The sequence below is a fragment of the Petaurus breviceps genome, unplaced genomic scaffold (genome assembly GCF_028583685.1).
Source record: "Petaurus breviceps papuanus isolate PSGF00001 unplaced genomic scaffold, PetGlider_PUasm1.0 490, whole genome shotgun sequence".
Lineage (NCBI taxonomy): Eukaryota > Metazoa > Chordata > Mammalia > Diprotodontia > Petauridae > Petaurus > Petaurus breviceps.
This window is the reverse complement of record NW_027186352.1, coordinates 9,094,754-9,121,696: the sequence shown is the minus strand read 5'-3', so window position 1 is coordinate 9,121,696 and position 26,943 is coordinate 9,094,754. Positions and strand designations below refer to the sequence as shown.

Here is a 26,943-nt window from a genome sequence, read left to right as displayed (position 1 = left end):
AGCAATAGGGGTTAAGTAACTTGCTCAAGGTTACACGGCCAGTTATTATTTCTGAGTGTGGTGCTGAGTATCTGAGCCCGGATTTGATCCAGGTCATCCTGACACTGGAGCTGGTGCTCTTACTCACTGAGCCACCTGGCTGCCCCTAAGCAATTGGGGTTAAGTAACTTGCTCAAGGTTACACGGCCAGGTGTTTCTGGGTGGGTGCTAAGTGTCTGAGCTCGGATTTGATCCAGGTCATCCCAACACTGGAGCTGGTGCTCTTACTCACTGAGCCACCTGGCTGCCCCTAAGCAATCGGGGTTAAGTAACTTGCTCAAGGTTGCACGGCCAGGTGTTTCTGGGTGGATGCTAAGTGTCTGAGCTTGGGATTCGATCTCCAGGTCTTCTCAACACTGGAGCCGGTGCTCTTACTCGCTGTGCTACCTGGCCACCCTGGGTGTGCACATTTTTATAGCCCTTTGGGCATAGTTCCAGATTGCTCTCCTGAGCAACTCTCACAACTCCACCAACAATGCATTAGTGTTCCGATTTTCCCACATCCTCTCCAGCATTTGTCATTTTCCTGTTTTGTCATCTTAGCCAATCTGACCTGTGAGATGTGGTACCTCAGAGTTGTTTTAATTTGCATTTCTCTCATCAGTAGTGATTTAGAGCATTTTTTCATATGATTATAGATGTCTTTAGTTTCTTCCTCTGAAAACTGCCTGTTCATATCCTTTGACCACTTATCAGTTGGGGAATGACTTGTAAACATGAATTTGGCTCAGTTCTTGATGGCGGTAATTTTTAAGAATTTTTTCTCACCTCAAACCTAAATTTGTCCCTTTGCCACACCTAACTATTGCTTCTCCTTCTGCCCTATGGGGCCAGAAGTGAGATCTATCCTCACTTTGCCTTGCCTAAAGACACTGGCCATGCTGGCCAGCCGTCCTCTCCTTTGCCCCCTGCTTTCAGTGGTTCTTGAGGCACCATCTTGAAGCCTTTCACCATCCTGTTTGCCTTTTGGATGATCAGATTCCTTTCCAAAATGTGGCATCTGGAAATGAGGACCATAGTCCAAAAGTGCAGAGACTACTTTTTATGCCTCCATGTATATGACCACAAAATCTATAGATAAGAAAATGAAAGTCAGCCACCTTGTAGTTGCACGGTGCACAGCCTGGTGTAGCCGACAGAGGGCCGAGCCTGGGCTTCACTTCTGCTCCTGCTAACCAGACTGTGTGGCTATCCAGCCTCCCTCAGAGTCCCCCCTCATGGGAGGTCATTATAGGATAGCTGGTCAGTCAAGAACCATTCATTAAACACCTGCCAGTGCCATGCTAATTAAGTGCTGGTATATGTAGAATGTGGAACTTTCCCATCTTTTGTCCTAGAAAGATAAAAAACAAGCATTTATTAATGTGCCCAGTTTTGTGTAAATACTCTGAGAATATTATCTCATTTGATCCTCCCCCTGAGAGGTTAGCTCCATTTTAGAGTCTAGGAAACTGAGGCAGACAGAGGTTAAGTGACATGCCCAAGATCACACAACTAGTAAGTGAGACTGGCTTTGAACTTAGGTCTTCCTGACTCCAGGCCTGGTGCTCTATCCGGTGCCCCACCCTGCTGCCTCAGTGAAGACCATGCTAGCTTTCTCAGGTGCCATGTCCTACTGTTGACTGCTGTTGAGTTTGCATTCCCTATAAAACCCTGTCTTGAACTAACCTTCCTGTGAGTTTCCAGTGCTTAACACAGTGTTTGGCTCTTAATAAATGCTTATTGATTGACCCCATAGCTGATGTCTCCCATGATCCGGTATGATGCAGGTGAATATTTGGAACGTAAGTGCACAATTTTTCACTGACCTGGAAATGCCAAGAAAGTGAAGAAAATAGAAGGAAGTCCTACGGTGCCTTGGAAAGCCTTGTGGGGAATGTGCCATGGTGTAACATGAGAATAAGTGATTGGAGTGTGGTCTGGGTTGATGGAGCTGGTGCTTGTGTCTGAGAGGTCCCAAGCAGTTTGGTTCCAAGCACGTTTTCTCTTACTTGATTGGAATCATCCTTTCAGCTTGTTCAAAACTTTTATTTTGGATGCTGGCAGTCTCATCTCTTGTATTAACCATGTCTCTCAACTTTGGCACCTGCAGATTTGGTAAGCTGGCCATTTATGTATTGTAAGTCATTGAGTTTTTTTTTTAAACCAGGGAGAATTGGGTCAGTGACACAGTTCTGTAACATCTATTCAGTTTTTGCTCCAGGTTGAAATGAATCCGGTCATCAAAAACCTTGGGAAAGCCCTATTTAACTGTTCTTAGAATGTTTTCTACCTTTGAATATAGTCATTCATCTTTATGTACTTAATTAGATTGTTGTCCAGGTCTTTTGTTCAAGCTTATTCACAGGGATATCCTGAAAAAGGTTCCTTCCAAATGCCCTGCTGGACATGAATTGCCAGTCTGGCTTTGGCATAGGAAAGAGAATGACGTCCTTTTGGCCTGACTTGTCCTTGGCATACTGCTTCCCAGTGATCACTGCTTCCCTTTCTGATCTTCATGCACCATCCTTTTAATAACCTCTTTGAGAAGTGCTCAGTGATTCACATCAAACTCTTTGGTTTTGTGTCTCTAAAAGCTTCCTTTTCCCTCAGAGAAAGATCAGACAGCTACTCCTCTTGGGTCTTATGATGCCACTGTCAAATCCTACATTGTTCATTGTGGATCCTTTTAGTATCCTGGGATGTGAGTTTCTAGAGGAGGAATCTTGTCTTTATTGACAGCTGCTCTCTTACGGTCCTTCAGTATCTTGGACTTGAATTCCCTCATAGCTATTACCCCCCCCCCCATCTTTCTGATTCTCATCCTCCATGGCAGAGAAAATGAAAGAACACTAATTTTCTTTTCCTCTGAATTCTCACCTTCCTGACTAGTGAGTCTTTAAATTTTTTTTTTCTTATTCTTCCCTTAATCATTGAGAGGGATATTGGAGTCAAGAAAACCAACCTTGGTTCAAATCCCACCTTTGACACTTACAGGATATCTGACTCTGGGCATAGATCTGTATGGAGTGGCGCCACGAACCATGGTTATCATTTAGTCTGACTCCCTTGGTTTACAGATGAGGAAACTAAGGGTCCAGACACATTAAGTCACTTGCTCAAGGTCTTGCAAATTATTAGTAGCTGAGCTAGAATTAGAAATCTCATCCCTTGGTTCTGCTTCTGGGCACTTTCCCCTGCCCTCCATCCCCCATTTTTCCTGCATTGGCTAGGAGTTTCTCCATGTGGTAAGGGAGACTTCTCCCATTGAACCAGCGCCACACAAGTCCCTTGACTTCTGAGCCTCAGTTTACTTATCATTTAAATGGGACCCATAAGACCTGCAGCTGTTACTCTGAGGCTCTGATGACATAATGTGTTCAGAATGCTCTGCAAACGTTCGTCTGCCGTGCCCCTGTCTGTTGCAGGTGTCCTTATCCTTGGTATTTTCCCCATTAATTCTTTTAGTCCCCATTCTAGACTTCCTCGAGCCTCCCTGTCTCGTGAATTCTGATTCCTTTGGGTGTCTTTGGAGCCTACTCTTTTCTTTGAATACTTTGGCATCTCCTTTCCCAACGTCTGTGGGATGCCCTTTTCATGTCAGTCACCCCCATGGGGCCCATTGCTTCTTCTTTGCCCATCAGTCCATCTTGGCTGAGCAGAATTAGGTCCAGATGAGGAAGGTGGATAGAGGTGAAGACTGTATCCCATTAGTCTCTTTCTTGGATTTTTTTTTTTTTTACCGAAAGAAGACATCTTGGCGGGTCACAGCTCATGATTTTTTAGAAACAGATGAAGGTACTCCCAAGGTGCACTCATTTGAGTAGTTGAACTCATAGCACCATCAGTGGCTGAAACCTGCCACATCAAATTCAGGTCAGAAATTGGTGGAGAGACTGTGGCTATCTTGGCTCCCTCCTTTTCCTACTCACCTGTTTTTAGTGATGGAGTCAGATTTATTGGGAAGCAGTCGTTGTTTGACAAAGACATGGCCTACCATCTGAAATGAGTGCACGGGAGTCACTGGACTTTCTGAGGTTGATTTGGAAATATTGTGAGAGACACTGCCAAAGGCTAAGCTTCTGGAAAAGGATGTGGTGATCGCTGAGACATCATGGCTTCCTAGGACCATTGCTAGGACCTTTGTGCTTCAGGAGCAGCTTTTCCCCTTTGAGACAGAGCCCCAAACCTGTGGGATCGGTGATAGAATCGACTCCAATGTGCAGAGTTGAGCCTCTCCTGCCGTCCTTGTGGAAAAGGAGGAGATTATCCATTGAAGTGCATTTGGAGCCCATTGGGTGAATAGCCTGATGCCAGGAGTAGTTCATCTTAGAAAGTGGTGTTCAGTGCAAGACCCGGGGGGATGATCCGGGCCGAGCCCTTTGCCATTTGCCATTCTCATCCCAGACTTTGGTGACACAGGTGACATATGTGTTCAATTTGTGGTTGATGGAAAGCTGGATTAAAGGTGACTAACACATTGGATGATTGGCTTGGAGCTCCAGAAATGTGTGATGAGCTAGAACATTTGTTTACAAAGAAATGGAATTTAGTGGGGCTCAATCTGCTATATTTGACCCCCAACAAAGTCAAAGTCACAGATACAAGATGGGGAAGCGTGGCTCATTCGTCTGCAAACACCCTGGGGTTGGACTGGAGTGTGGGCTTCATGGGAGTCAGTGGGTTGGCCTGGCTGCCAAGCAGGCTCATGCAGTTGGAGGCCTTGGTCAGTGAGCTCTAGTGACCAGGACTGGGGACATGCTAGTTAGTCCTGATCTCCTCAGGCCCGGAGTTGGACTCGTGTTCATTTTATAAGCCTCGTTTCAGGAGCTCCATAGACGTACTTGAGATTGTCTAGAGGAAGACAGTGAGGGTAGAAGACAAGAACCCATTTTTGGGGGTAGGGAGGAATAATAAATGTCTACAAGTATTCTGAGGGCTTTGGTAGAAGAGAGATTGATGTATTCTTCTTGGCCCTCAGGGGCAGATTCTGGCATAATCACCAGAAGTGGTGAGGAGTCAGATCTAGGCTTGCAAAACTTCCTGATAATTAGGAGTCCCCCAAAGTAGAATGCACTGCCTTGGGTGGGGCGTGGTAAGCAAAGACTGGCTGCCCACTGGTTGGGACAACTGTAGAGGTGACTTGAGGGCCGTGGGCCCCTCTAGCTCTGCATCTGGTGAGAGTTGTGGGATAGGTGCTCCCGGATAATGCGCTTTTCAACATTGATCACATGGCCTTTGGGGTGTTCTGAGGTGCTGGCTGGCTCAAGGCGGCACCAAGAGATCTACTTCCTCTTCTCCATCACTGGCAGCAAGCTTGGTTGAGTGGCTTTCATTGAATTTCGCCTTTACTAGGAACTCAACTCTGCACCATATTTGGAGCTCAGACCGTCCCCCTATGACTCATGATTCCCACATCAGCCGTGGCTTTGTTACACTATGAGCCACCTTCTCAGTAATGGTGCTTAATGATCCTGTAATGAAGGATAGTCACTTATTTTGATCTAGAAATTAGTAAGGTTCATGAAAGCAGCACTTACTATATTAGGCTTCACCGTAGAATTAGGGAAAGTGTGTGTAGACAATTACTGTCATTAATTCTTCTGAACTGCCGTTGCTTCAGTAAGAGAGAAGTAGGTGCAGACACGTCTGTCTGTATTTCAGTTCATCCTTGGTCAGACTTAGCAGGCTTTTGACACTGAAGTTCATAAAGAGTAGATCTTAATTCTGGGAGCGGGGACAACCTTTGGCTTGGTGTTGCAGAGCCAGGGTTCACATTGTAGCTTAATTCTCTCACTTGATCCTCAGCAAGCTTGTGAATAGGTATTGTTATTGTTTTCATTTTCAAGATGAGAAAACTGAGGAAGAGAGAAGTCAAGGGACTGGCCCAGGGGAGCTAGTAAGTGGCAAAGGCCATTCAGTTACCCTGTGTGACCCTCACTTCATCACTTAACCTCCTTGGGTGAGTTTTCTAACTATGTAAAATGAAAATCTTGGATAGGATGGCTCTGAGATCTCCCCTCATTCTAAATCTATGATCCTGGAATCATAAGTCACTGCCTTTCTATGGACCCAGTCTTCCTTCTCTGCAAACTGAGGAGACTGGCTTCCTTTGTGTCTGAAACCCTTCCCACCTTGAGATCTTAAGCCCTGGGACTTTTCGGGTCCCTCTCAACTCTCAATTCCTTGACCTCGGATGGCCGAAGATGCGTCTGATTTTCAAAGGCCCCTTGAAATGGGTATGATCTTTGTTCACGTCCATACTTATCCTGTGACAGTGGAGTGTTACATTCAGACGCTTAGAGTAATTGAATTGCTGTATCTGGAGAACTAAACTTACTTAGATTATTGTTACTGTGTTGGAGAATTGTCATGGAGTTTAATTGAGAACCACAGGCTTTGGAACTTTTTCTGCCATCTGACTTCTTTTCTGATGGTTGCTTAATCAAGGAGGGGAGCATCTGCATGCAGTCAGTAAACATTTATTAAGTACCTTCTGTGTGCTGGGCTGGGCTATGTACTGGGTGTGCAAAGAAAGGCAAAGAGCCTTCCTGCCCTCAGAGTGCTTGTCATCTAATGCGGAGAGAGCATGCAAACGTCTGTGTACAGATAAGTCATAGGTAGGATTAGTTGGAGATAATCGACTTTTGGAAGGTATTATAGGGGGCATCAAGAAAGGCTTCCTGGAGAAGATGGGATTTTAGCTGGGAAGGAACCCAGGAAACCTGGAGATGGAGATGAAGATGGGGAGGGCCAAAGGAAAGGCCTGGATTTGCAGACACAGAGGAGCTACCCTAGCATTATTTCCATGACATTCAGGAGGGCATGTTTGTAGGATGGTTTGGGTGTTTGGAGGGGTTTTCTTTCTACAAGTGGGTGTCATCCCTTAGATTCCCTTGGTTGGATCTATGGAAGTATATAGGTAAGCTGTGGGTAGGATAGCCTGCACTCTATGTTGTTAGAGGGAGTGCCCACATTGAGGAGGTCACAGATGCCCCAGACTGCTGAATGACATGCCCATGACAAAATCAGTTAGTGTACCAGAGACATGGGCCGAAATCTTCCTTTGGTGCTTCATTGTCCCATGCAGTGACACTGGATTCTTCACATGTTCATCTCTGGAGAACTAGCGTTGTGTGGTCCTTGCAACATGGAAAGTCTTTGAGCTGGGGTCTGGTGATGGACTGTAGGACTTTAGTCTAAGGCTCAGGCCACTGCATTTCAGTGAAACATTTCACCATGTAGGGGGCTGGACAGCTTTCATTTGTGGTGATTTGGGAAGGTCATTTAATGAGGTCTAGAGTGGTCATGGTCTGAGTTGGTGGAGGGAGTCCTGCCATCAGTGACATTACTGATGCTTGAGGTATTGAAAAGAGAGAGAGAAGGGGAAAGGAGAGAAATAGAAGGAATGGGGAAGGAAAGAAGGAAGAAAAAAGGGAGAGGAGAAGCAAGGAAGAAAGAAGGGAGAGGAAGAGAGAAAATAAGGAGAAGAAAGGGAGGGAAAGAGAAAGGGAGAAGGGGGAGAGAAAAAGAGGGAGAAAAAGGGAGAGGGGAGGAAGCAGAAGGCTCAGAGACTGTGCATGGGGGAGTTTACGCTTCTTATTCTATTTGTCCAGCTTTCTGGTCCATTTTCTCATTGGTAACATCTTTTTTTCCTGCGATCCCTAAATAATACAATGAAATAATGGTTGTGAGAACAGGTCTGCTTTGTAACCAGTTGGTGTGTCTGTGTGCTTAATTGTAGCTAAGGACAAATCTGAGAAGATCTTTTCCTTGGCCTTTGTGAAGTTGATGCGATATGATGGGACAACTTTAAGAGATGGAGAACACGACCTCATTGTGTACAAGGTATGACCCTGGGTCAGCCTGGCCTCATCAGTTTCTTCAGGTCCTTTCCAAGTGGGCTGACCTTGACTGGGTGTCTTTCACGTTTATGAGAAAACTCGTTACCCAACTAAGGTTGAGAGGACCATGGTGAAGGGGGGGGGGGGGTATCCCTGTGGGGGTGTGGTAAGGCCTTGCCCGCAGAGACTGGGAGAGGGAAAGAGAAGTTAAGTGGGTGTGAGGTCTAGGACCAGTTACATGCTCATTCTGATACTTGAGTGGAAAAAGTATGTGCATGTGTGTACAAGTTTGTGGGATGTGTGTGTGACTATGTAGGAGTGTATTGTATATATATGCATATGCATAGGAGTGTATGTGCCTTTTCATGTGTGTATTAGTGTGTGTATGTGTTACAAGTGTGTGTATGGATATGAGTATACGTGTGTACGTGTGTGCGCGCATGAGGGTGTGTGCGCACGCAAACGAGTGCGTACATGCGTGTGCACATATAAGTGTATGTGCACATGTGTGTATGTGTGTGTGTGTGCATGTCCCTTCTTTTTGCGGACTTGTGCTGGATATCACAATTTGGTAATCCCCCTTCTAGGCAGAAGCCAAGAAACTTGAAGACGCCTCGACATACCTGTGCCTGCCGTCGACCAAGATTGAGCTGGAGGAGAAGGGCCACTCAGCCACGGGGAGGAGCATGCAGAGTTTGGGCAGCTGCACCATCAGCAAAGACTCCTTCCAGATCTCCACTCTCGTCTGCTCCACGAAGCTCACCCAGAACGGTGAGGCTCGCTGCCGAGGTCTTCTCCATTCCCTCCTGCTTCCTCTCTGCGTTCAGGGCTCCTGGCTGGAGAGCAGGACGGACAAAGATCCTGGAGATTCCTAGCGCTGAAAGGGGCAGGGGGAGGGCACAGGCTTTTGTATGGTGCCTTCTGTGTGCCATGCACTGTGCTAAGTGCTTTCTCACTTTGATCCTTAAGACAGCCCTGAGGGGTAGGTGCAGTTATTCTCATTTTATAGCTGAGGAAACTGAGGCAAGCAGAGGTTAAGTGACTTGCTGTGGGTCACACAGGTAGTGTATGAGGCTGGATTTGAACTCAGGGCTTTCTGCCTCTAGGCCCAGGGCTTCATCCACTGGGCCCCTTTGGTGCCTAGAGACCTCCTCATCACCTAAGAGATCTCTTCTGCCCTTGCCCTTTCTGGGCTTCTCCATAGCTCCGTCGCAGCCATGATCGGTGTGGACATTTGCTGTATCCATAAGAGGAAGGATCTGGTTCATTTCAGACATTCATCGCTTTGGTTTGCGCTGGTGCCAGAAACGATGATGTATTCCAGTGGTAAAGCTTTAGGGAGAGAGGGAGCCTAGGCCTTATCTTCAAAGGTGCCCTTCGGTCAAAGCTTGATCTGTGATTAGGTTGGGGTTACTAAGGCATTGCTTGTCCAGCCAGCAGGTGCCTTTGGAACAGCAGGGATCAGTGGGGTGAGTCTTTGGTATCCAGGTGCCTGCTTGTGGGTCTCCCACAGCCCTAGAGGCCTCACTTTGTGTAGTCACTTTGGCAGCATCTCTGTGTCAAATGTCTTTTGGTTACTTCAAATCCAAGCACACCAGAGACATTGTAGAGCTTGGGGGAAGAAGAGACCACTTTGTAGGATTCGAAGCCATTGAAGAATGGCCTCCATAGTGTAGGGCCCTTTGGGACCTTTGAGACCATTTTGGTTCTTCCTCTCTACCCATTTCCCAGAAAATAAAGTCAAGGTCTTTTTTTTTTTATGTTGCCTTGAAATCTTAGATCCCAATTTAGCACCTTTGATGGTGGGACGGGCACTTTTGCTAATTGACATATCTGCTTCTATCATGACTTAGATCCTTAGGGAAAGAAGGTGAGTTGTGGCCGGCATCTGAATTTTATGTCATTGTTTGTGTTTTATCAGCGTCAATAGTGGAGAGAAGGTAGAATCAGAAAAGGTCTAGAGGAAAGAGAAGGGAGCTGAAAATGAAATCCCAAACTCTGGCCTGGACCAAACTTTCTTATGTTCTACTGTGTGACCCTGAGTTTACTTAACCTCTCTGTGCCTCACTTCTTTCCTTTGGCACAGTGGGGCTGTTGGGAATACAACCTCAATAACGAGCAGTCTTAACCTTGGCTTATTGGCTTTAGAGCTCATGGAGACCTCAGAAACTGACCCCTCCATTTCCTACATAGGGCAAAGAACTTGCTGATGGTCACACCAGAATAAGTGTCAGGGGCATCTCAGCTTAGGCCTCTTGACTCCAGTACCAGCCCACTCTCTGCTTTGGGAGTGATGGACAGAGGGAAATGGAGGCAGAGGATCAGTTTGGTTTGGAGTTAGAGGGCCTTGGTCCTCTTCCTAGCCATGCTCCTTTTCACCCACAGTTTTCTGGCCTTTGCTGCCCTCTTCTTTAAACTAAAGTGAGAGGGACTGAATCATCTCCTCCTTCCCTTCCAATTCTAAATCTCTGTTAGCCAGGTAGCAAGAATTTTTAATCGCTTACAGTTTGCCAAGCCAACATGGTACACTAAGCATTGGAGATAGAGAGAAAGGCAAAAACATGGTCCCTGTGCCCAAGGATTTTGTATTTTAGTGGGGAGGGGCCTACTAGGAAATAATTAGGTATATATAAGATGTATATGCAGTGTAGATGGAAGGTCAGCAGGAGAGGAAGGCCCTGCCATGTGGGGGACCAAGAAAGACTGTCTGTAGCAAGTGGTATTTGTGGTGAGTCTTGAAGGAAGCCGAGCTATTGACTAATCCCTGTGTTGTACACCTTGGCTTCTTTCTGGTCAGTGAACCAGAGTCCTCCTAGCCCAGAAGTCTTCCTGACTCCAAGGCCAGGGCCTGTGCACCATGGCTCCTCCCAGCTGCCCAGTGTAGATGTAAGCATGTGCCCCATGCTTTGGCTGGTTGCGTTCATTTCCATTGCCCAGGTCTCTCCAGTGGATGTTGCTGGCTCCCTGCCCTTCTCCCACTGTCCATGGTGCTGAGACCCAACTTGCCTCTTCATTGGCTGGTCTCTCTCTTCTAGGAATACTGATTGCCCCATGTTCAGCAATCATGAGATCGCCACACGCCTTGGCCTGACAAGCTGTGCAGGTGTTCAGTTTTCTTCTTAGTGACTTGTTTGTTACTCACTCTCCCTTCCTGAACATCTTGCAGTGCTTAAAAAAATGTATCCCTGCACATTTTCTCCTACCTTTAGCCCTTAAAAAATCAATTCAGTCTTTGGAAATTTTCTTTACAAAAAAGAAGAAGCAAAACCCCCCCAACAAAAGACCTCACAGACTAGAGAACTGCGGAGCAGGAGTGATATTATGATTTGAGGGTCCTTAGAGAGGTCGCTTTCCTGGATCATGCCGGCTACACATTGAATTGGTTACTGCTACAATATTTGAATTCATGGATTTTTTCTTTCTTTATGGTAAAGGTTTGATCTGCAATGTGAAACTGCTCAGATAATATTTGGTTCTGGCTTTTTTGGATGAACTCCAATACCCAGGCACCCTGCCCCTCTTTGAAAGCTACCTTCCATCCAGAATGGAAAGCTTTGCCCTCCTTTGGTCTGGGCAGTCTGAATGGGTTCATAAAGCTGTTACACAGAAATCATTTCCTAGTAAATGTCAGTGGGAGCAGTGAATCTTGGTGCTGTTGGCTGGAAGAATGAGCACAGCAGAGACTCCTTAGGTGTCCTTGGGAGCTGATAGGAGTCCTGTGTGCGGGAGAGATGGGGCTGGGATTCCTCCTGACGGGGAGGGTGGGAAGAGCTACTGGGCACAGCTCATTGTCCCTTTCTGTTTCCAGTGGATCTCCTGGGCCTTCTGAAATGGCGCTCCAACACCAACTTGTTACAGCAGAATTTGAGACAGTTGATGAAAGTGGATGGAGGAGAAGTGGTCAAGGTAATACGCGTCCCCAGAACTCGTGTTCTTTTCATCTTAGAGCTACAAACACCCTCGGAGACCATCTGGTGTAAGCTCCCATTTTACAAAGGAGGAAACTGAGGCAGCAGAAAGGCTGGGATCTTGTAGTTAGGGCTGGATGGGACTTCAGAGGCTGCATTTGAGTCCCTTCATATTACACAGGGAGAAACTGAGGCCCAGAGAGGTCCTCTGAAGGTATCATGGAAATTCCAGGCCCTTTGCTCATGCCTTTCTTTGGGCTGTTAGTTCTTCAGACTTCTCTTTTCAGGTCCAGGTCAAATAGCACTGACTGTATGACATCTTTCTTATTCTTTTTTGCCTTTCCTCATCCCTCAGAATGCAGTTTGGTTCAGATCCCCTTATTAAGCTTATTAGCGCTTAGGAGTATCAGAGCCATCTGTGTTGGGGATTTGTTCCCCATGAGACTCCTTTCTTTTTGGAGGGCAATTGGGGTTAAGTGACTTGCCCAAGGTCACCTGGCTAGTTTTTGTGTTAGGTGTCTGAGGCCAGATTTGAACTTAGGTCCTCCTGACTCTGGGGCTGGTGCTCTATTCATTGTGCCACCTAGTCGCCCCCCATGAGACTCTTGCATCCCAAGAGGGCAGGTCCTCTGCCATTCCCAAACCCTGCTTCTCCTCGACTGCCTATTGCAGCTACCACCCAATTTGGCAAGCATTTATTAAGCTCCTACTATGTGTATATAATGAGCCAGATATAAATGAGAAAAATGAAATGGTACCTGGCTTCAAAAACTCAACTTCAAAAACTTATCTAGGGTCACACAGCTAGGACAGTAGAAAAGCTATTGGTTTGGGGGTCAGAGGACCTGGGTTTAAACCCTCCCTCTGTTACTTAGGATCTGTGTGACCTTGGGCAAATCATTGATCTCTGTGGGTTCAAGCTTCCTCTTCTGGGTGTATGACCCATCCACAAACATTGACCAAGTCATTTCAAGAGGAAGACTGGGCTAACAGTCTTCAGGCAAGAGCTAATGAAGCTAATGCAGCTGGGTGGGAATGAAACCTGGTGCCATGTTTTTGGTGAATGAATACAAAATTATCTCATTGGAGGAAGAACATTTGTTTTTTCCACTAACATGATGAATTAGGGCAGTTTGCTGATATTTTGCATTGTCCTCTTTGTCTAGTAGATAGAGATGTACATGTGCAGTGTGTGTACGGGGTCCATTTAGGTTACCATGTTGCTCCTTCAGCTTTCAATGACTGGGATTGTAGAAGGAAGGAAGCCTTATCTGAGCAAGAATGAATGACCCCAGATATTTGGACCAAAGTTGGTGTTGTGTCTGCCTTCTAGCCTAAAAAGGAATGTCACTCTGCCTTTCCCAGAATTCATTCTCTATCTGTTCACATGGCTTTTTTGGCAAAAGAACTAAGTTACCTCTTAAGCCTGGATTATCATTTCAATTTCAAGTTTTTTCCTGATAGTAAAGAACCTTTTGGACAATCAGAAGTGGAAACTGTTGGCTTCTGCAATTCTCTTCATTCAGATGATTGATTCTATTTGCTTGTGCCCTGGATCCCATTCCTTCCCCTCCTCTGGATGCTTGCCAGCTTCCACTCATTTTCACTCTTTCCTTATCTCTTCCCTTGCCTGCCCCCATCTTTCAGAGCTTGCACTTGGCCCTGTCCTCCCTCCGACAGCCACAGCCAGACTTCTAGGAAGGATTGTCTGTACTTGCTGTATGGCTGCTGACCTTGCCACTTGACCCAAAGTCCTCTTTGGGTAGGTTCCTCTTCTGGTAAAAATGGCTTCCTTGGTTCCTTCCAGTGCTGAGTCTATGAGCCTGACTGTGACTGCTCCTTCATCCCTCACATTCAGTTTCCATTTCAAGGGACTTGTACCCTGGCAACATCTTGACATCCATCCCTTTCTCCCTACCCACTTGACTTCCCGCCCTCCTGGGCTGGTGGAATGGGCTCAACATTGGTCTCCCAGTGATAGTGTTCTCTGCCTCAGGCTCACTCACTCAGCTATTTCTTGTGGCTAGTTTTCCTTCCAAGCTCTTGAAGGGCAGGGATTTGATTCATCTGCTTAGTTAAATCTCTAATTCTTCTTCCTCACAGAAATAAAATTCAACATTCCCATGACAGGTTGGACAATTTCACCTTCTTGCTCAAAAATCTTCAGTTGTTGTTCAGATGTTTCAGTCATGTCTGACTCTTTGTGCCCCCATTTGGGGTTTTCTTGCCAGAGATATTGGAGCAATTTGCCATTTCCTTCTCCAGCTCATTTTACAGTTGAGGAAACTGAGGCAAACATGGCTAAGTGACTTGCCCAGGGTCACACAGCTAGGAAGTGTCTGAGGCTGGCTTTGAACTTAGGAAGCTGAGTCTGACTCCGGACACAAGCACTCTATACGCTGTGACACCCCTTAGTGGATGTTCAGTGGCTCCTTTTTTCTCCAGAATAAAATGCAAATTCCTGGCTTGACCTTTAAGTCCCTCCATTGTTGAACTTCCCCTTTTTCCTGGGTCCTCCTTGACATCCCTGATCCTGGCATTCCATGCCCTGCCGCTGGTTCTCTAGGTTGTCCGGCCCTCTCTCCTCACCTCTGCCCCCCCAGCTCAGGCATCACCTGCAGCGTGGATCATTTCCTCATCTCCCCAGTTGTCAGCGGCCAGATAAGCCGTTGTCTCGTAAGCTCCATGGGGACGTTAGCCGCCGCTATTTCCATTTTCTCATCATTCTCTTTTTCCGTGAAGTTCAGACAGAAATGGTCCCTGGGTCAGTTAGTTAGCCTCCTGTGATCATTCTTTTATATTTAATGTAATTCATCCTGTTGTAAGTGAATAATTATTAATAACCATCAGGACTGATTGACTGGTTGGTTACTCCTCCTTCCTCTGCTCTCTTGTGTTTGCTGATGTCTGTACCGTGGTGTCCCCAAGTCACATGGAACCTCCTTGAGGGCTGGGGCTCTTCTCTTTGGACCTATGTGTCCCCAGCAGTCCAGAACAGGGACTGTTGAATTGTTGACTGTACCTGAAGAAGAGTAGCTGGGAAGAGATTTTTTCCTCCTTTCCCATCTTTCTAAAGGCCTCTCTTGTCTGGGGATGACTATTGCCTTGTTGAGACCAAGGATGAGAGCCACCTCCGAGTCATCTTGAGTCTGACTCTTATTCACTCCTTGCTCTCGGCCCATCCCTGTCCCCTTGGTGATTCTTCCCCTTCCTTCTCTCTCGCGCCTAGGCCAGTCTACTCCTTCCTCACCTTTTTACAGGGGTCATCGCAGTGGCCTCCTCACTGTTCTTCCCGAGTTCAGTCTTTCTTGCCTCTGCCATGGGTGGCCTGGACAGTGACAACATATTAACCCCTTCTTGGGCACTGTTTTCATCATGATGCTCCCCGTATATCCAAGAACACCCAGTGATGCCTCATTTCCTAGAGGATAAGGTTCGGATGTTTTAGCCTGTTTTTCAAGGCTCTGCATAGTCTTGTCTGACCTCCTTTCCCTCCCGTCTACAAAGCTACTTGGCTCAGGACGCTGAAGGTTTCTCTCATCATCAGTCCTTGAGCCATCGGGATGCTTCCTTTGGGCTGCTCTTACTTATCCTTTGGGCTGAATTCAAGACCCCTTCCTGGAAGGGCCTTCCTCATTTCTTCAGACATCGTAAGTCTCCTTTTTCTGAATGCCTCTGGCTCTGGTGGTCTCCACTGGGCTCTCTCTGACACGAAGTCTCACACCTGTGATGTGGATTCTTAAGCCTTGTTGGTGTGCTTTGCCTCCCAATGGCATTCTGAGATCTGGAAGGCGAGCCACTGCTTTGCATTCTTCTCAGAACCTTTCTCAGGGCCTCTCCTTGTGTTCCTCTGGTAGCAGGCTTTTAGTGAATCCTTCCTTCCATCTTCCCATTCAGTGATGAGTCCATGGAGTCATAATCTGTGGAAAGAGAGAAGAATAGAATTTTGTTCTTACTTTTACATATGAGAAAGCAGAGACGCCAAGAATTAAAGGAACTTACACATATCATGTGTCTTATCTGAAGCCCAGCTTGCTTTGGTACCCGTGACGGTACCATTCCCATTACACTGTGAAGGTCGGGCCTCTTACCTCCAGAGTGCAGCCATTGATGGACATTGATTTTCTGACTCTAAAGTTTGGGAACTTTTCTTTTTCATTAGTAGAAGCTAAAATTTGGTCTGTAGAATGAGGGTTGGGAAAGCTAATGAAATATTGAACAAAAATAAATTTTTCCATTGAAAATATATAGAAAAAATATCTATTCTGTAATGTTCAACTTCCATAACCATTTATTAATCTGCTGTGTGGAGAGCACTGTGCTAAGTGCTACAGAAACAGAATTTGTGAGTCTCTGGGCTGTGTTCTTAGGGACCTCATAGTTTGGGAAAAAGGAATAGCATCTGTGTGAGGATGCTGAGAAATTCTCAAGAGGACGGAAGACCAATGGAAGGCGTTTCCATCCTTGGGCTCTCATCTTCTCAGGGAAGGAGAAGACCGGCTTCATGCCAGGGACCTCCTAGGAGGCTGGACCAGGATCAGGACTGGTGCAGAAAAGAATGGGAAGAATTGGGAGATTGCTGTGAGCCCAGGGAAACCTTATGCTGGGGGGTGATGCCTCCTTCCAGGAACTGGGCATCCTTTGTTAGTTCTGGTGCCTGAGATTTTGTGGGATTTATTGGTAAAAGAGATTATCAGGAAGCTCCTGGATTGGTTGTTTATTTATTAGCTTCATAATAATATTCATCATCCTGGGGTGTGGGTTTTTTTTGTTTTTTTTTTTTGGCAAAAAGTTCCTTACAACTCTTTGAGGAGACGCATGGAAGTGGTATGATTTGTATTTTATGGGTGAGGAACCCAAAATTCTGGTGACTTCAGTCTCCTAGTAAGCACTTATTAAGGACCTATTATGTTCTAGACACTGTGCTAAGTGCTAAGAAGTCAAAGAAAGGCCAAGGAACTCATGTTCTTTTTTTTCCCCTAATAATATTTTATTTTTCCCCCCAATTACATGTTAAAACAAATTTTTTACAATAAAAAAATGTTGAATTCCAAATTCCATCCCTTCCTCTTTCCCCTCCCCTTTCCCTGAGACAGTAAGCAATCCAATATAGGTTATACATATACGATCATGTAAAACATTTACATATTAGTAGTTTTGTACAAGAAGACTTGAACAAAAAGAAAGTGAAAAATAGCATGTTTCAGTCTGTTTTCAGACAATAGTCTGAATGCTGTCTGCATGTTTCCTCATCAGTCCTTCGAGCTTGTCTTGGACTATTGTATTATTGAGGATAGCCAAGTCATTCAGAATTCTTTGAACAATGTGGCTGTTACTGTGTACAATATTCTCCTGGTTCTGCTCACTTCACTTTGCATCAGTTCATGTAAGTCTTTCCAGGTTTTTCTGAAATCATCTTGCTAGTTATTTCTTATAGCATGACAATATTCCATCACAATCATGTACCACAACTTGTCCAGTCATTTTCCAGTTTTATAGCCCTTTGGGCATACTTGCAAATTGATCTCCAGAATGGTTGGATCAGTTCACAACTCCACCAGCAGTGCATTGATGTCTGAATTTTCCCACATCCTCTCTAGCATTTATCATTTTCCTTTTGTTGTCATATTATTCAGTCTGATAGGTGTGAGATTGTTTTGTTTTAATTGTTGTAATTTGCATTTCTCTAATCAATAGTGATTTAGAACCCTTTTTCATATGACTATAGATAACTTTGATTTCTTTGTCTGAAAACTGCCTGTTAATATCCTTTGACCATTTGTCAATTGTGGAATGGCTTATATTCTTTTGAATTTGACTCAGTTATCTATACATTTGAGAAATGAGACCTTTATCAGAGATATTTGTTACAACGTTTTGTCCCCAGTTTTCTAATATCTCTCTGATGTGTAAAATTAATCTTTTTTACATTTAGTAATGCTCTCTCTATCTTGTTTGGTCTTATATTCTTCCATTTCCCACAGATCTGACAGGTAAACTGTTCCATGAGGAGCTCACATTCTAATGAGTAGCCAGGTGGCCCAGTGGATAGAGAGCTGGGCCTGGTTTCAGGAAGGCCTGAGTTTGAATCTGGCCTTGGACATGGACTAATTCTGTCATCTGGGGCAAGGCCCTGTAAGGTGCTGTATAAACGTTGGCTATTGCTATGGCTGCTGGTACAGCATGCAGATCCCATGTACATCCAGGATCTGTGTGACGCCGATGGGAGGCAGAGTCAGAGGCCTAGGAAAGGTCTTCAGCTAAAGGGGGTATTTGGGCTGAGTCTTGAGGAAGGCTGGGAGAACTAAGAGCCAGGCACCGACATGAGTGGAGTCGGGATATGTGGAATGTTGTGTGTAGGGAGCTGCAAGTAATGCAAGGTAGCGGGTCAGCCATGAGCTGGGAAGAGGCAGGAGGGCCCCACTTGTGCCAAGCAGAGCTGGATGCCTGATTCTGGCGGTCACCCCAGGCCCCTCCAGACCAGGCCTCTTTCTCCTGGAGACCTGTGAGCACAGCCCAGGTCACTGTGGGGCCCTGGGGTGTGCTGTAGGCTGGGAGCTCCCTGCTGAGGCTCTTGGCAGCTGGGGGCCTCTGCTAGCAGAAAATATCAAGCTTGGGCTTTGGGAATCTATTTCTTTGACAGTCAGGGAATGGTGAGAAGTTCTGCCAAGGTAATAAGGTGGTTAATTGTGAAGGCCCTGTGGGAGCTGCTTTGGTCTGGAGCAGGGTGACCGCCTCTCTCCTGTTCCTCCTCCGCTCTTTGGGGCCGTTTTCTTTTCTGACAATGATGTGGGATGCCAGAGGCTGAAGTATAATGCGGCTTCAGGCCTCTAATGAGCTCTGGTCTTTTTTAACATTTGCTTTTGAGGGAACTTCTTCTTCAGATATGTTTCTGAGGCCAGAGCACACTCCAGGCTCCAGGTCCATTTTCCTGAGCAAGGCAGCTGCCAGAAAGACCACCTTGATTTCTCTTTGCTGACTTTTTTGTGGTCCAAGACAGCCCTGGTGACTCTGGGTGCTGGGATGGCTGGCCTCCTCTCAGGAGCAGAAAGCTGTTGTGCCTGAGATGGATGGAGAGCAGGGACTTGATGAGGAGGCCAGCCCTCCACCCTGGTGCACTCAGACCATAAAATACCCTATGCTCTGCCCAGCCAGGCTGCCCTGAGCCCTGGCCATACCCTGAGCTTTCCCACCTCCAGACCTTTGCTCACCCTTATTCCTTGTCTCTCTTCTTCCTGACCTTTACCTTTTGGACACCCCCAGAGGCTTTAAAATGTAGCTCATAGGCAGACTGACCCATCTCTGAAGCTTCTCTTTCAGACCCTCTCTGGACCAGAGTAGCCCCTTCTTTTCATTCAGTCCTTGTCATATTAGCGATGTGGCGATGAGGTCAGGTCCTTACCCCGCTTTGTTAGATTGTGCCCTGGAAGAAACATCAGTCCTGGGTTCAGGGGAAACCTGGGCCTAAATTCTCCACCTGACACTTGTGAGTTATGTGACTACACGAGGGTTTCTTATCGCTCCGTACCTCTTGGCTTCCTCATCTGTAAAATGGGAATAATACATTTTCCCTGGCCAAACTGCAGATCTGTTGTGAGGAAAGCACTTTGTAAATCTTAAAGCCTCATCATGGGCTTGAGCAGGCAACCTGAGGGAAATCCATTCAACCTCTCAGAGACTCGCTTTCCTCATCTTTAAAATGGGCATAAGGAGATTTGCATCATCCACCTGGCAGGGTTGTCACATGGGGCAAATGAGATGGCGTTGGTGAAACCTCTTGTATAAGGAGGCCTGTGTCTCAGCTATTTGTTATAGCTAAAATAACAATAATGATAACTTTTATTATTTTCATCAATTCTCTCATGTTTAAGAGTGGCTGACCTCCCTTTGTGAACCCCAGAACCAGCAAGGATCTCTTAAGATGATTTCATATTTCTCCCTTGAGTCCAACCCTTGGCGTTGTCCTTTCCCCTTGGTGTAGAGTTAAAGGGGATTGTCCCTGTAAGCCCACAGATGACGGCTTCTCCTCTCCTCCCTGCAGTTCCTTCAGGACACCCTCGATGCCCTTTTCAACATCATGATGGAGAATTCTGAATGTGACACATTTGACACGCTGGTCTTTGATGCTCTGGTAAGAAGCCCTGATTCAGAATGGGTCTTCTCTCTCCTCTCTCTGAGCTGTTTCATGTGGGGGGGCGTTCCTTGATGCCTGGGGTCTTTAAGGATTCAGTGAGCAAACATCCAAGGCAGGCACCATATTGGTAAAGGCACATGCCTCCCCCGAGCTCTCACCTCATCCATCTACTTCTAAAACACCCACTGTGTGCGTGCTTTTTTTAGTGGACACACACCCTTTAAGGAGGCTCTAGGATTTCATCTGCAAAAATAGTCTTCAGAATGATGTGGACATCATGGTGGAACAGGATCAAAATTATCTAGTACCATGCCAGCCAAAGCCAGGGATCCTTCATACACACTGACGCTGGTCCCCAGAGGACAAACATGCAGCCTGCTGTGATGTTAGTCCCTCCTCCTGTCCCCAGCCTTCCCCCCCTCTCCTATTTCTCTGTCTTCATCATCCTCTGCTCTTTAAGATGTATCTGTAATGTGGTCTGTAGTCCTTCAGGAAGCGTTTACTGAGCGCGTACTGTGTGCTGGGAACTGTGCTAGTGTAGATATAGGATACAGGCTCTTTATGCTATCTAGGTCGATACAATGTAGCTGTAATAGCTACATTGTGATTATTATCTGATTCTGTATCAATAATATTACGTGATATGGTTATATGATATAAAATATGTGAGTAATATAAAATACAATAGAAATATGGTAGAATAACGAGATATATGACAATATAAATATGATATAAAATAGAATATAAATATGATAGAATAATGATATATATGATATATAATCTATGATATGATAATAATATAAATATGATATAAAATATAAGTAATATAAAATACAAAATAAAAGCATATATATAAACATGATAAAATCTGTATTCCATATAATATACACTGTGCAGTATAATATGTATATATACACACATATTCATATACATGTACACACAGATATAATTACTTATATATCTAGCTATACATATACACACTTATATGTATATATAAACATAGCTGGGTGTCTCATGTGACACGTGTGTATGTGTGTACACTTGTACTTATTATATGTGCATATTTGTGTACACACACATACATACATACATACCTCTGTATATAGGTGGCCCTCTGTGTGTCTGTATGTCTGTGTGTCCATGTCTGTGTCTGTGCGTGTATCTGTCATCTATCTTTTCCCCCAGAGAAGACCCCTTTATTCAGAGGTAGCATTTATTTGTTCCAGCATGAGGAGGGGTAAGAGAAACCGAGAAATGTGATATTCCTCTCCCTGCTTTTTAAAAAAGGAAATCTTGTCCTAGAAATGTCACCAGCATCATCAGGAGAAGCTGCTGTACTCGACAGTAACTATTGATTTCATTTCATTTCAATGCGATGGGTAGTGTAGCGTGGTGCTCACACCTGTGGTAGTAGCCTGGGAGCCGGGAGGCCCGCCTGACCCATCCTGGTTGTGTGAGCCTGGGCATCTCCATGAGCCCCTCGCTGTGTTAGCTCCCAGACGCCTCCCTGAGAGCATGTTTCCCAAGAGCCGCCATTTGCGTTTGCTGAAGGTCTTTCCTTCCCAGCAGCCCCAGGGCTGTCACACCGTCCTCTCCCCTCTGTGGGTCCCTCTGGGTTTTCCGTGCGTTCGTTCTCATTCCCTTTTCCTGCTTTCCATCTACTCTTGTTTTGCATTATTTCATATGAGTCTCTCCAAAGGTTGAAATGTTCCTTTTAATGCAAACCTTCTGTCGTTTTGAAGATGAGGTTTGCTCATGGAGAAGGAAGCTCAGTCAGCTGTGCTTCCTGCAGGTGGCCCCAGAACCCTTGGGCAGAGAACCTCTGGGAGGGTGCTGGGCCTGGCCCGGTCTGGGTGGGGGTGGGGTCTTGAGGGTGGCCTCATTTTTCCTGGTTGGTCATGGGGGAAACTGTCCCTTTGGCAGGTGTTCATCATCGGGCTGATTGCAGACAGGAAGTTCCAGCATTTCAATCCTGTTTTAGAGACCTACATCAAGAAGCATTTCAGTGCCACTCTGGCCTACACGTGAGTCACCTTCTCCTGCCATTTTTGAATAAGTTGATGTGAGGGGAGGGTGTTTGTTAGTTTTATTTTCTCCTTCCCATGTTCTGTGTATGACCCCAGGTCAGGGATCTGTGAACTGGGAAAGGAGGGAGTGGGCATTTACCAGCCCCTGCTGTGGCCCTGGGCTGGGCGCTTCTTCACAGATATTATCTCACTTGGTTCTCACACCAGCCCTGGCGGGGCAGGTGCTGCTCTTATGTGCATGGGACAGGTGAGTAAACTCAGAAAGCAGAGGTTAAGTGACTTGCCCAGGGGGACACAGTCTCTGTGGCTAGCTTTGGACCCAGATCTTCCTGACTTCGTATTTTTATTGACTTCCTTTGTAGTCCTGCACACTTCAGTTTATGCTTTAAAGTCCACAGTTAGGCTTCCAGATGGCCCAAGGGTCCACGACACAGAAAGGGTTAAGCCCATAAATACCTTCTAGGTATTTATTCATAAATACCCCACTCAGCTGGTGACTGGATCCTTGTGTCTTCATTGGCCCATTTATTAAATACATCACTGGGGTGGGACACAAAACCATGTAGCAGCACTTGTATAGGAAATGTTCCTCTTCTGTATAGCTTTGCCATTTCAAAGGTTCCTGGGCCCTGAGACTAAGTGACTTGTCCAAGGTCATTCATCTCAGAAATGTCAGTGGTCCTTGCCAAGTCTTCCTGACTCCCTGACTATACCCACTGTGCCGTACTGCCACTTCATTTTAGTATGCTACCTTGGTGAAAGAGGCCTGTGACATTTTAAATCAGAGGCACGGGGTCTCCTTCCTCTTCACTCCTTACATAAGACCCTGGTGACTCCCTCGTACCGTGGCTAGGGGCATTCCTTGATTGCAGGCCTTAGGACTCTCATTCCTCCTTCCAGTTGTGTGTGGTTCGTCATTTCTGGAAGGGAAGTTCTTGTCCTGCCTCTTGAATAAGACTGAATCACCTTCTTAGCTAAGGCCCAGCCTCAGACAGGCTTCTCAGGATGAGGGATGGACGAGTGACAGCTTCTCCCTGTGACTGTCTGTCAGCATTGCCTTTGACAGTGAGTGTGATTTACTGAGGAAAAATGATTAAATGGTCCATTAAGAGTAAAAAAGTCTTCCTTCAGGTTAGCTGGAATGGCAGCACCTTCTAGCTTCTAACACAAAGTTTCTTGGAAGGTAATGGCCACCTGGCTTCCATTTTGCTGCAAAAGTCACATTGGTCATGGGCTTAGGTTCCCAGGTTAGCCCACCAGAGTGGAGCTGGGGATGGCTTGGGCCTCCTGCCTGAATGAAGTCAATTCAGCAAACACTGATTATATGCCTAGGCCCAGAGGGCACAAGACAAAAACAACATAGTCCTTATACTAGAAGTTGGAGGAGGAGGAGGAAGATTTGGGTGGATTGCTTTTTGCCTATTCTGAGAGCCAAAAATGAGCCCACAACCAATTTGTGTCTCTCATTTTTGGTTTTCCTGAGATGACGTTGTTTCAGGACACTCCCTGTGTGGAAACACCCTTCTCTGCTGAAAATGGCCTGAGAGAGGTGCCTGAGGTCAGATGACTCAGCCTGGGTCCCACAGCCCTTGTGTGGCCCTTCCCCATGCTTGCCTTCCCTCCGCCCCAGGGCCACCTCCCAGGCTGCCTCTCAAGCTTTTTGTTTAATTCAACTTAACTTCGTGCCTCAAGTGGGGCTGAATCTCACTTCTTTCCACTTTAATGGGGAAACAGAGGTCTGGAGAGTCAGGGCAGTCTGTGGTTTCCTGGCTCCAGATAGAAGACTCTTCAGCCTCAGTTTATCATCTGAAAAATGGGGAAGACAATGTCTCACCCCTCCCACCTGGCTGCATGAGGGTCTGGTGGGACAATGTTGTCACTCTTCTTTGACATGGGCTGTTATTGCTTCCCTTCTGTCACGGGGCTCGCTCCTCCTTGGCTGGGTAAGCCTTTGGGCCTCGTGAGCTGCTCCCTCTGCCTGGTGGGGATTTTATCTTCCTTTTAGTTATGAAGAAGAAGACACATGAAGCCAGAAACTGACAATCCCCTGGAAACGCAGAAAATGATTTTCTTGCATTTCCCCCCGTCCTCCTGGGCAGAGACTCCGCCATGGGCCTGGGGAGACTCACGGTCACTTGTGTCTTGTGTTTGCCCAGGAAACTGACCAAAGTGTTGAAGAGCTACGTGGACAGCGCCGAGAAGCCAGGTGTCAATGAGCCACTCTACAAGGCCATGAAGGCCCTTGAGTACATCTTCAAGTTCATTGTGCGCTCCAGGATTTTGTTCAACCAGTGAGTCCTGCTCGTGGCCTCTGAAGGGCCCTGCCCCTGGCTCCTGAGGGACTGGTCAGGGTTGGGGGAGACTTCTTGGGGTGATCACAGTCTATTGGTCTGATAGAGGTGGTGATGTTGGGGAGAGGATTTTTGGGGTGATCATGTTCTGTTGGCGTTGCAGAGGAGGCAATGTTAACGTTGATCACTAAGCACTTTGAGGGGACCCCATGGCTGGGCTGTTTCTCTTGGGTGGGGGAAGGGTATTAGGAGGTAGCTCATGGTATTAGCTATGGGGCTGTTAGCCATACACACAGAGGAGTAAAAGCTTGTCTCCTGGAAATATGGCTGTGTTTTTAAAATTGAAATTATTAGAATGAATAAAGATCTAGTCCTTTAATGGACATTACATTGAGAATGTTCTGGGCCAGGGAGCGGCCGTTATCCTGCATTCTGCCCTCATTAGCCCTCCCCTGGACCCTCAGTACGGGTCAGCCCTGGCGGCATGATTTAAGGAGGACATTGACCTGCTGGTGGGTGTCTAGAGATGGCAACCAGCATGGTGGATGATCCTGAACTCATGACAGGGGCCATGGAGCCAGGGATGGTTAGTCTGGAGGAGATTCAAGGGAGACAGGAGAATTCTCTTCTGATCTTTGAAGGGGGGTCCTGTGGACAAGGGATTTAACTTCATTCTGCTTGACCTCAGAAGGCAGAACTGGGGTCAGAGCAAGAATGAGAAGAAGCAGCTTAGACTTGGTTTCTAGACAGACGTCCTCACCAGTTAAGCTACTCCAAGGTGGGCTGGGCTGCCTGGCTGGGAAGGGGCCTCCCCATCACTGAGGGTCTTTAAGCAGAGTTACCAGAGGTGCTTTGGAGTGGGGGACAGGAGGAATACAAGGAAATAAACATTTCTGTAGCCACCACTGTGGGCCAGACACTGCCACGAAGTTTGCCTTTATTATCTTCACAACAACCCTGGGTCTGTAGATGCTGTTATTATCTCTGCTTAACAGTTGAGGAAACTGAGGCAGATGGAGGTCACACGGAGGGTCACACAACTAGTAAGTGTCTGAGGAGTCATTTGAACTCAGGTCTTCCTGACTCCAGGCCCAGTTCTGTCCACTGTGCCACAAAGATCAGAGTTTTGGGAATTCTGTGAATGTCTTTCCCTTGGCCCTGGCTCTCTTGTCCCTATTTCAGTTACCCCCACTGCCGTGACCCTTTTCCCTCTTTCCGTAATTAGCAAAATAAAGCTGGCTTATGGGGGACAAAACCAGGGATTCAAGATCTTCCTTTTTCCCTCCCTGTATTTTGGTTGAGGATTTCCCTGGAACAGCTTCTCCGCTGTTTCCTTTTCACTGAGGTTCCCTTCGGAGCTTGGGAGGTTTGGTGCACATTGTGCTGTTCACCTCTCTCAGTATATAAATTAATCATCTTATATGAAAGTACTTGGAGTTTTTTAAGATAGTTCCTGAAGGGGCGGCCAGGTAGCACAGCGAGTAAGAGCACCGGCCCCAGTGTTGGAATGACCTGGGGATCTAATCTGGGCTCAGACACTTAGCACCCACCCAGAAACACCTAGCCGTGTAACCTTGACCAAGTTTCTTAACCTCAATTGCTTAGGGGTGGCCAGGTGGCTCAGCGAGTAATACCACTGGCTCCAGTGTCATGATGACCTGGGGATCGAATCTGGGCTCAGACACTTAGCACCCACCCAGAAACACCTAGCCGTGTAACCTTGACCAAGTTTCTTAACCTCAATTGCTTAGGGGTGGCCAGGTGGCTCAGCGAGTAATACCACTGGCTCCAGTGTCATGATGACCTGGGGATCGAATCTGGGCTCAGATACTTAGCACCACACCCAGAAATAACTGGCCGTGTAACCTTGAGCAAGTTACTTAACCCCAATTGCTTAAAAAAAAAAAAAGATAGTTCCTGAAAATTGTAGGTGAAATGAATATAATGATCTTCTGGTCAGCCTGTGCAGACAACAGAGAGCCTTCTTCATTGCCCTGATGTCACTGGATGATCAAAGGTCACCGTTGGTCCTTTAAGCCTGCACTGTGGGAAGGGACCAGTACAGATGATTGGTTGGTTTGACTTGGCAAGTCAGAGTAACTTGACGTGGCTTCAGATCCTTTCACTGTCATCCGTCCTTCTCTCTGTTCTTGGCAAAATCATTTTCTCCTGCCCTGGGTTTCTTCATCTGAAAAATGAGGGGATTGGAAATGGTGACTCCTGGTCCCTTCTGTGATTGGTGGCGGGTATTGATATTGGTTTGGGGGCCTACGTGGGTCTCTTGGTGAGGAGGGCTCATTGACATGGCATATTCTTGGCAGCAGAAATGCCCCCATTGCTCTCCCAAAGTAAAGATCTAGTATAATATATTCCTATTTCAAAACCCAAGTTAGGTTATTGAAAAAAATCAATATCTTCATATTTCCTCTGAGTCATATTCATGTTTATGTAGCTGTGCCTAAGGCAACCTTCATAAGAGCTAAGCAGAAATTGAGGGAATTTAAAATCCAATTTTGTGCACCATGATCCTACAAAAACCAAAGAAAAAGTTATTTTCTGCGTGTGAATCTTCATAAAATTTCTAAAGGGGCTAATGTCCATTAATAATCCATAGTTAGTATACTATTGAACCTTGCAAGGTAATAAACTGCTTTTGTTTACTGTTCTGTTCCCAAGGCTAATTAAGAATGAAATACGATATAGAACTTTTTAAAAAGAAGG

At 46.2% G+C, this 26,943-nt stretch overlaps 1 protein-coding gene across 2 annotated transcripts in view; it reads left to right on the top strand.

Annotated features, from left to right (window-relative positions):
• Positions 1–26,943, top strand: part of DOCK1 (dedicator of cytokinesis 1) — a 618,254-nt gene that overhangs the window by 122,704 nt on the left and 468,607 nt on the right. For both annotated transcript variants that reach the window (XM_069101719.1, XM_069101718.1), the window contains exons 17-22: positions 7,763–7,866; positions 8,450–8,633; positions 11,671–11,768; positions 19,812–19,901; positions 21,828–21,928; positions 24,088–24,222. In XM_069101719.1, coding sequence (XP_068957820.1) covers positions 7,763–7,866; positions 8,450–8,633; positions 11,671–11,768; positions 19,812–19,901; positions 21,828–21,928; positions 24,088–24,222 — 712 coding nt within the window. The remainder of the gene's footprint in view (positions 1–7,762; positions 7,867–8,449; positions 8,634–11,670; positions 11,769–19,811; positions 19,902–21,827; positions 21,929–24,087; positions 24,223–26,943) is intronic.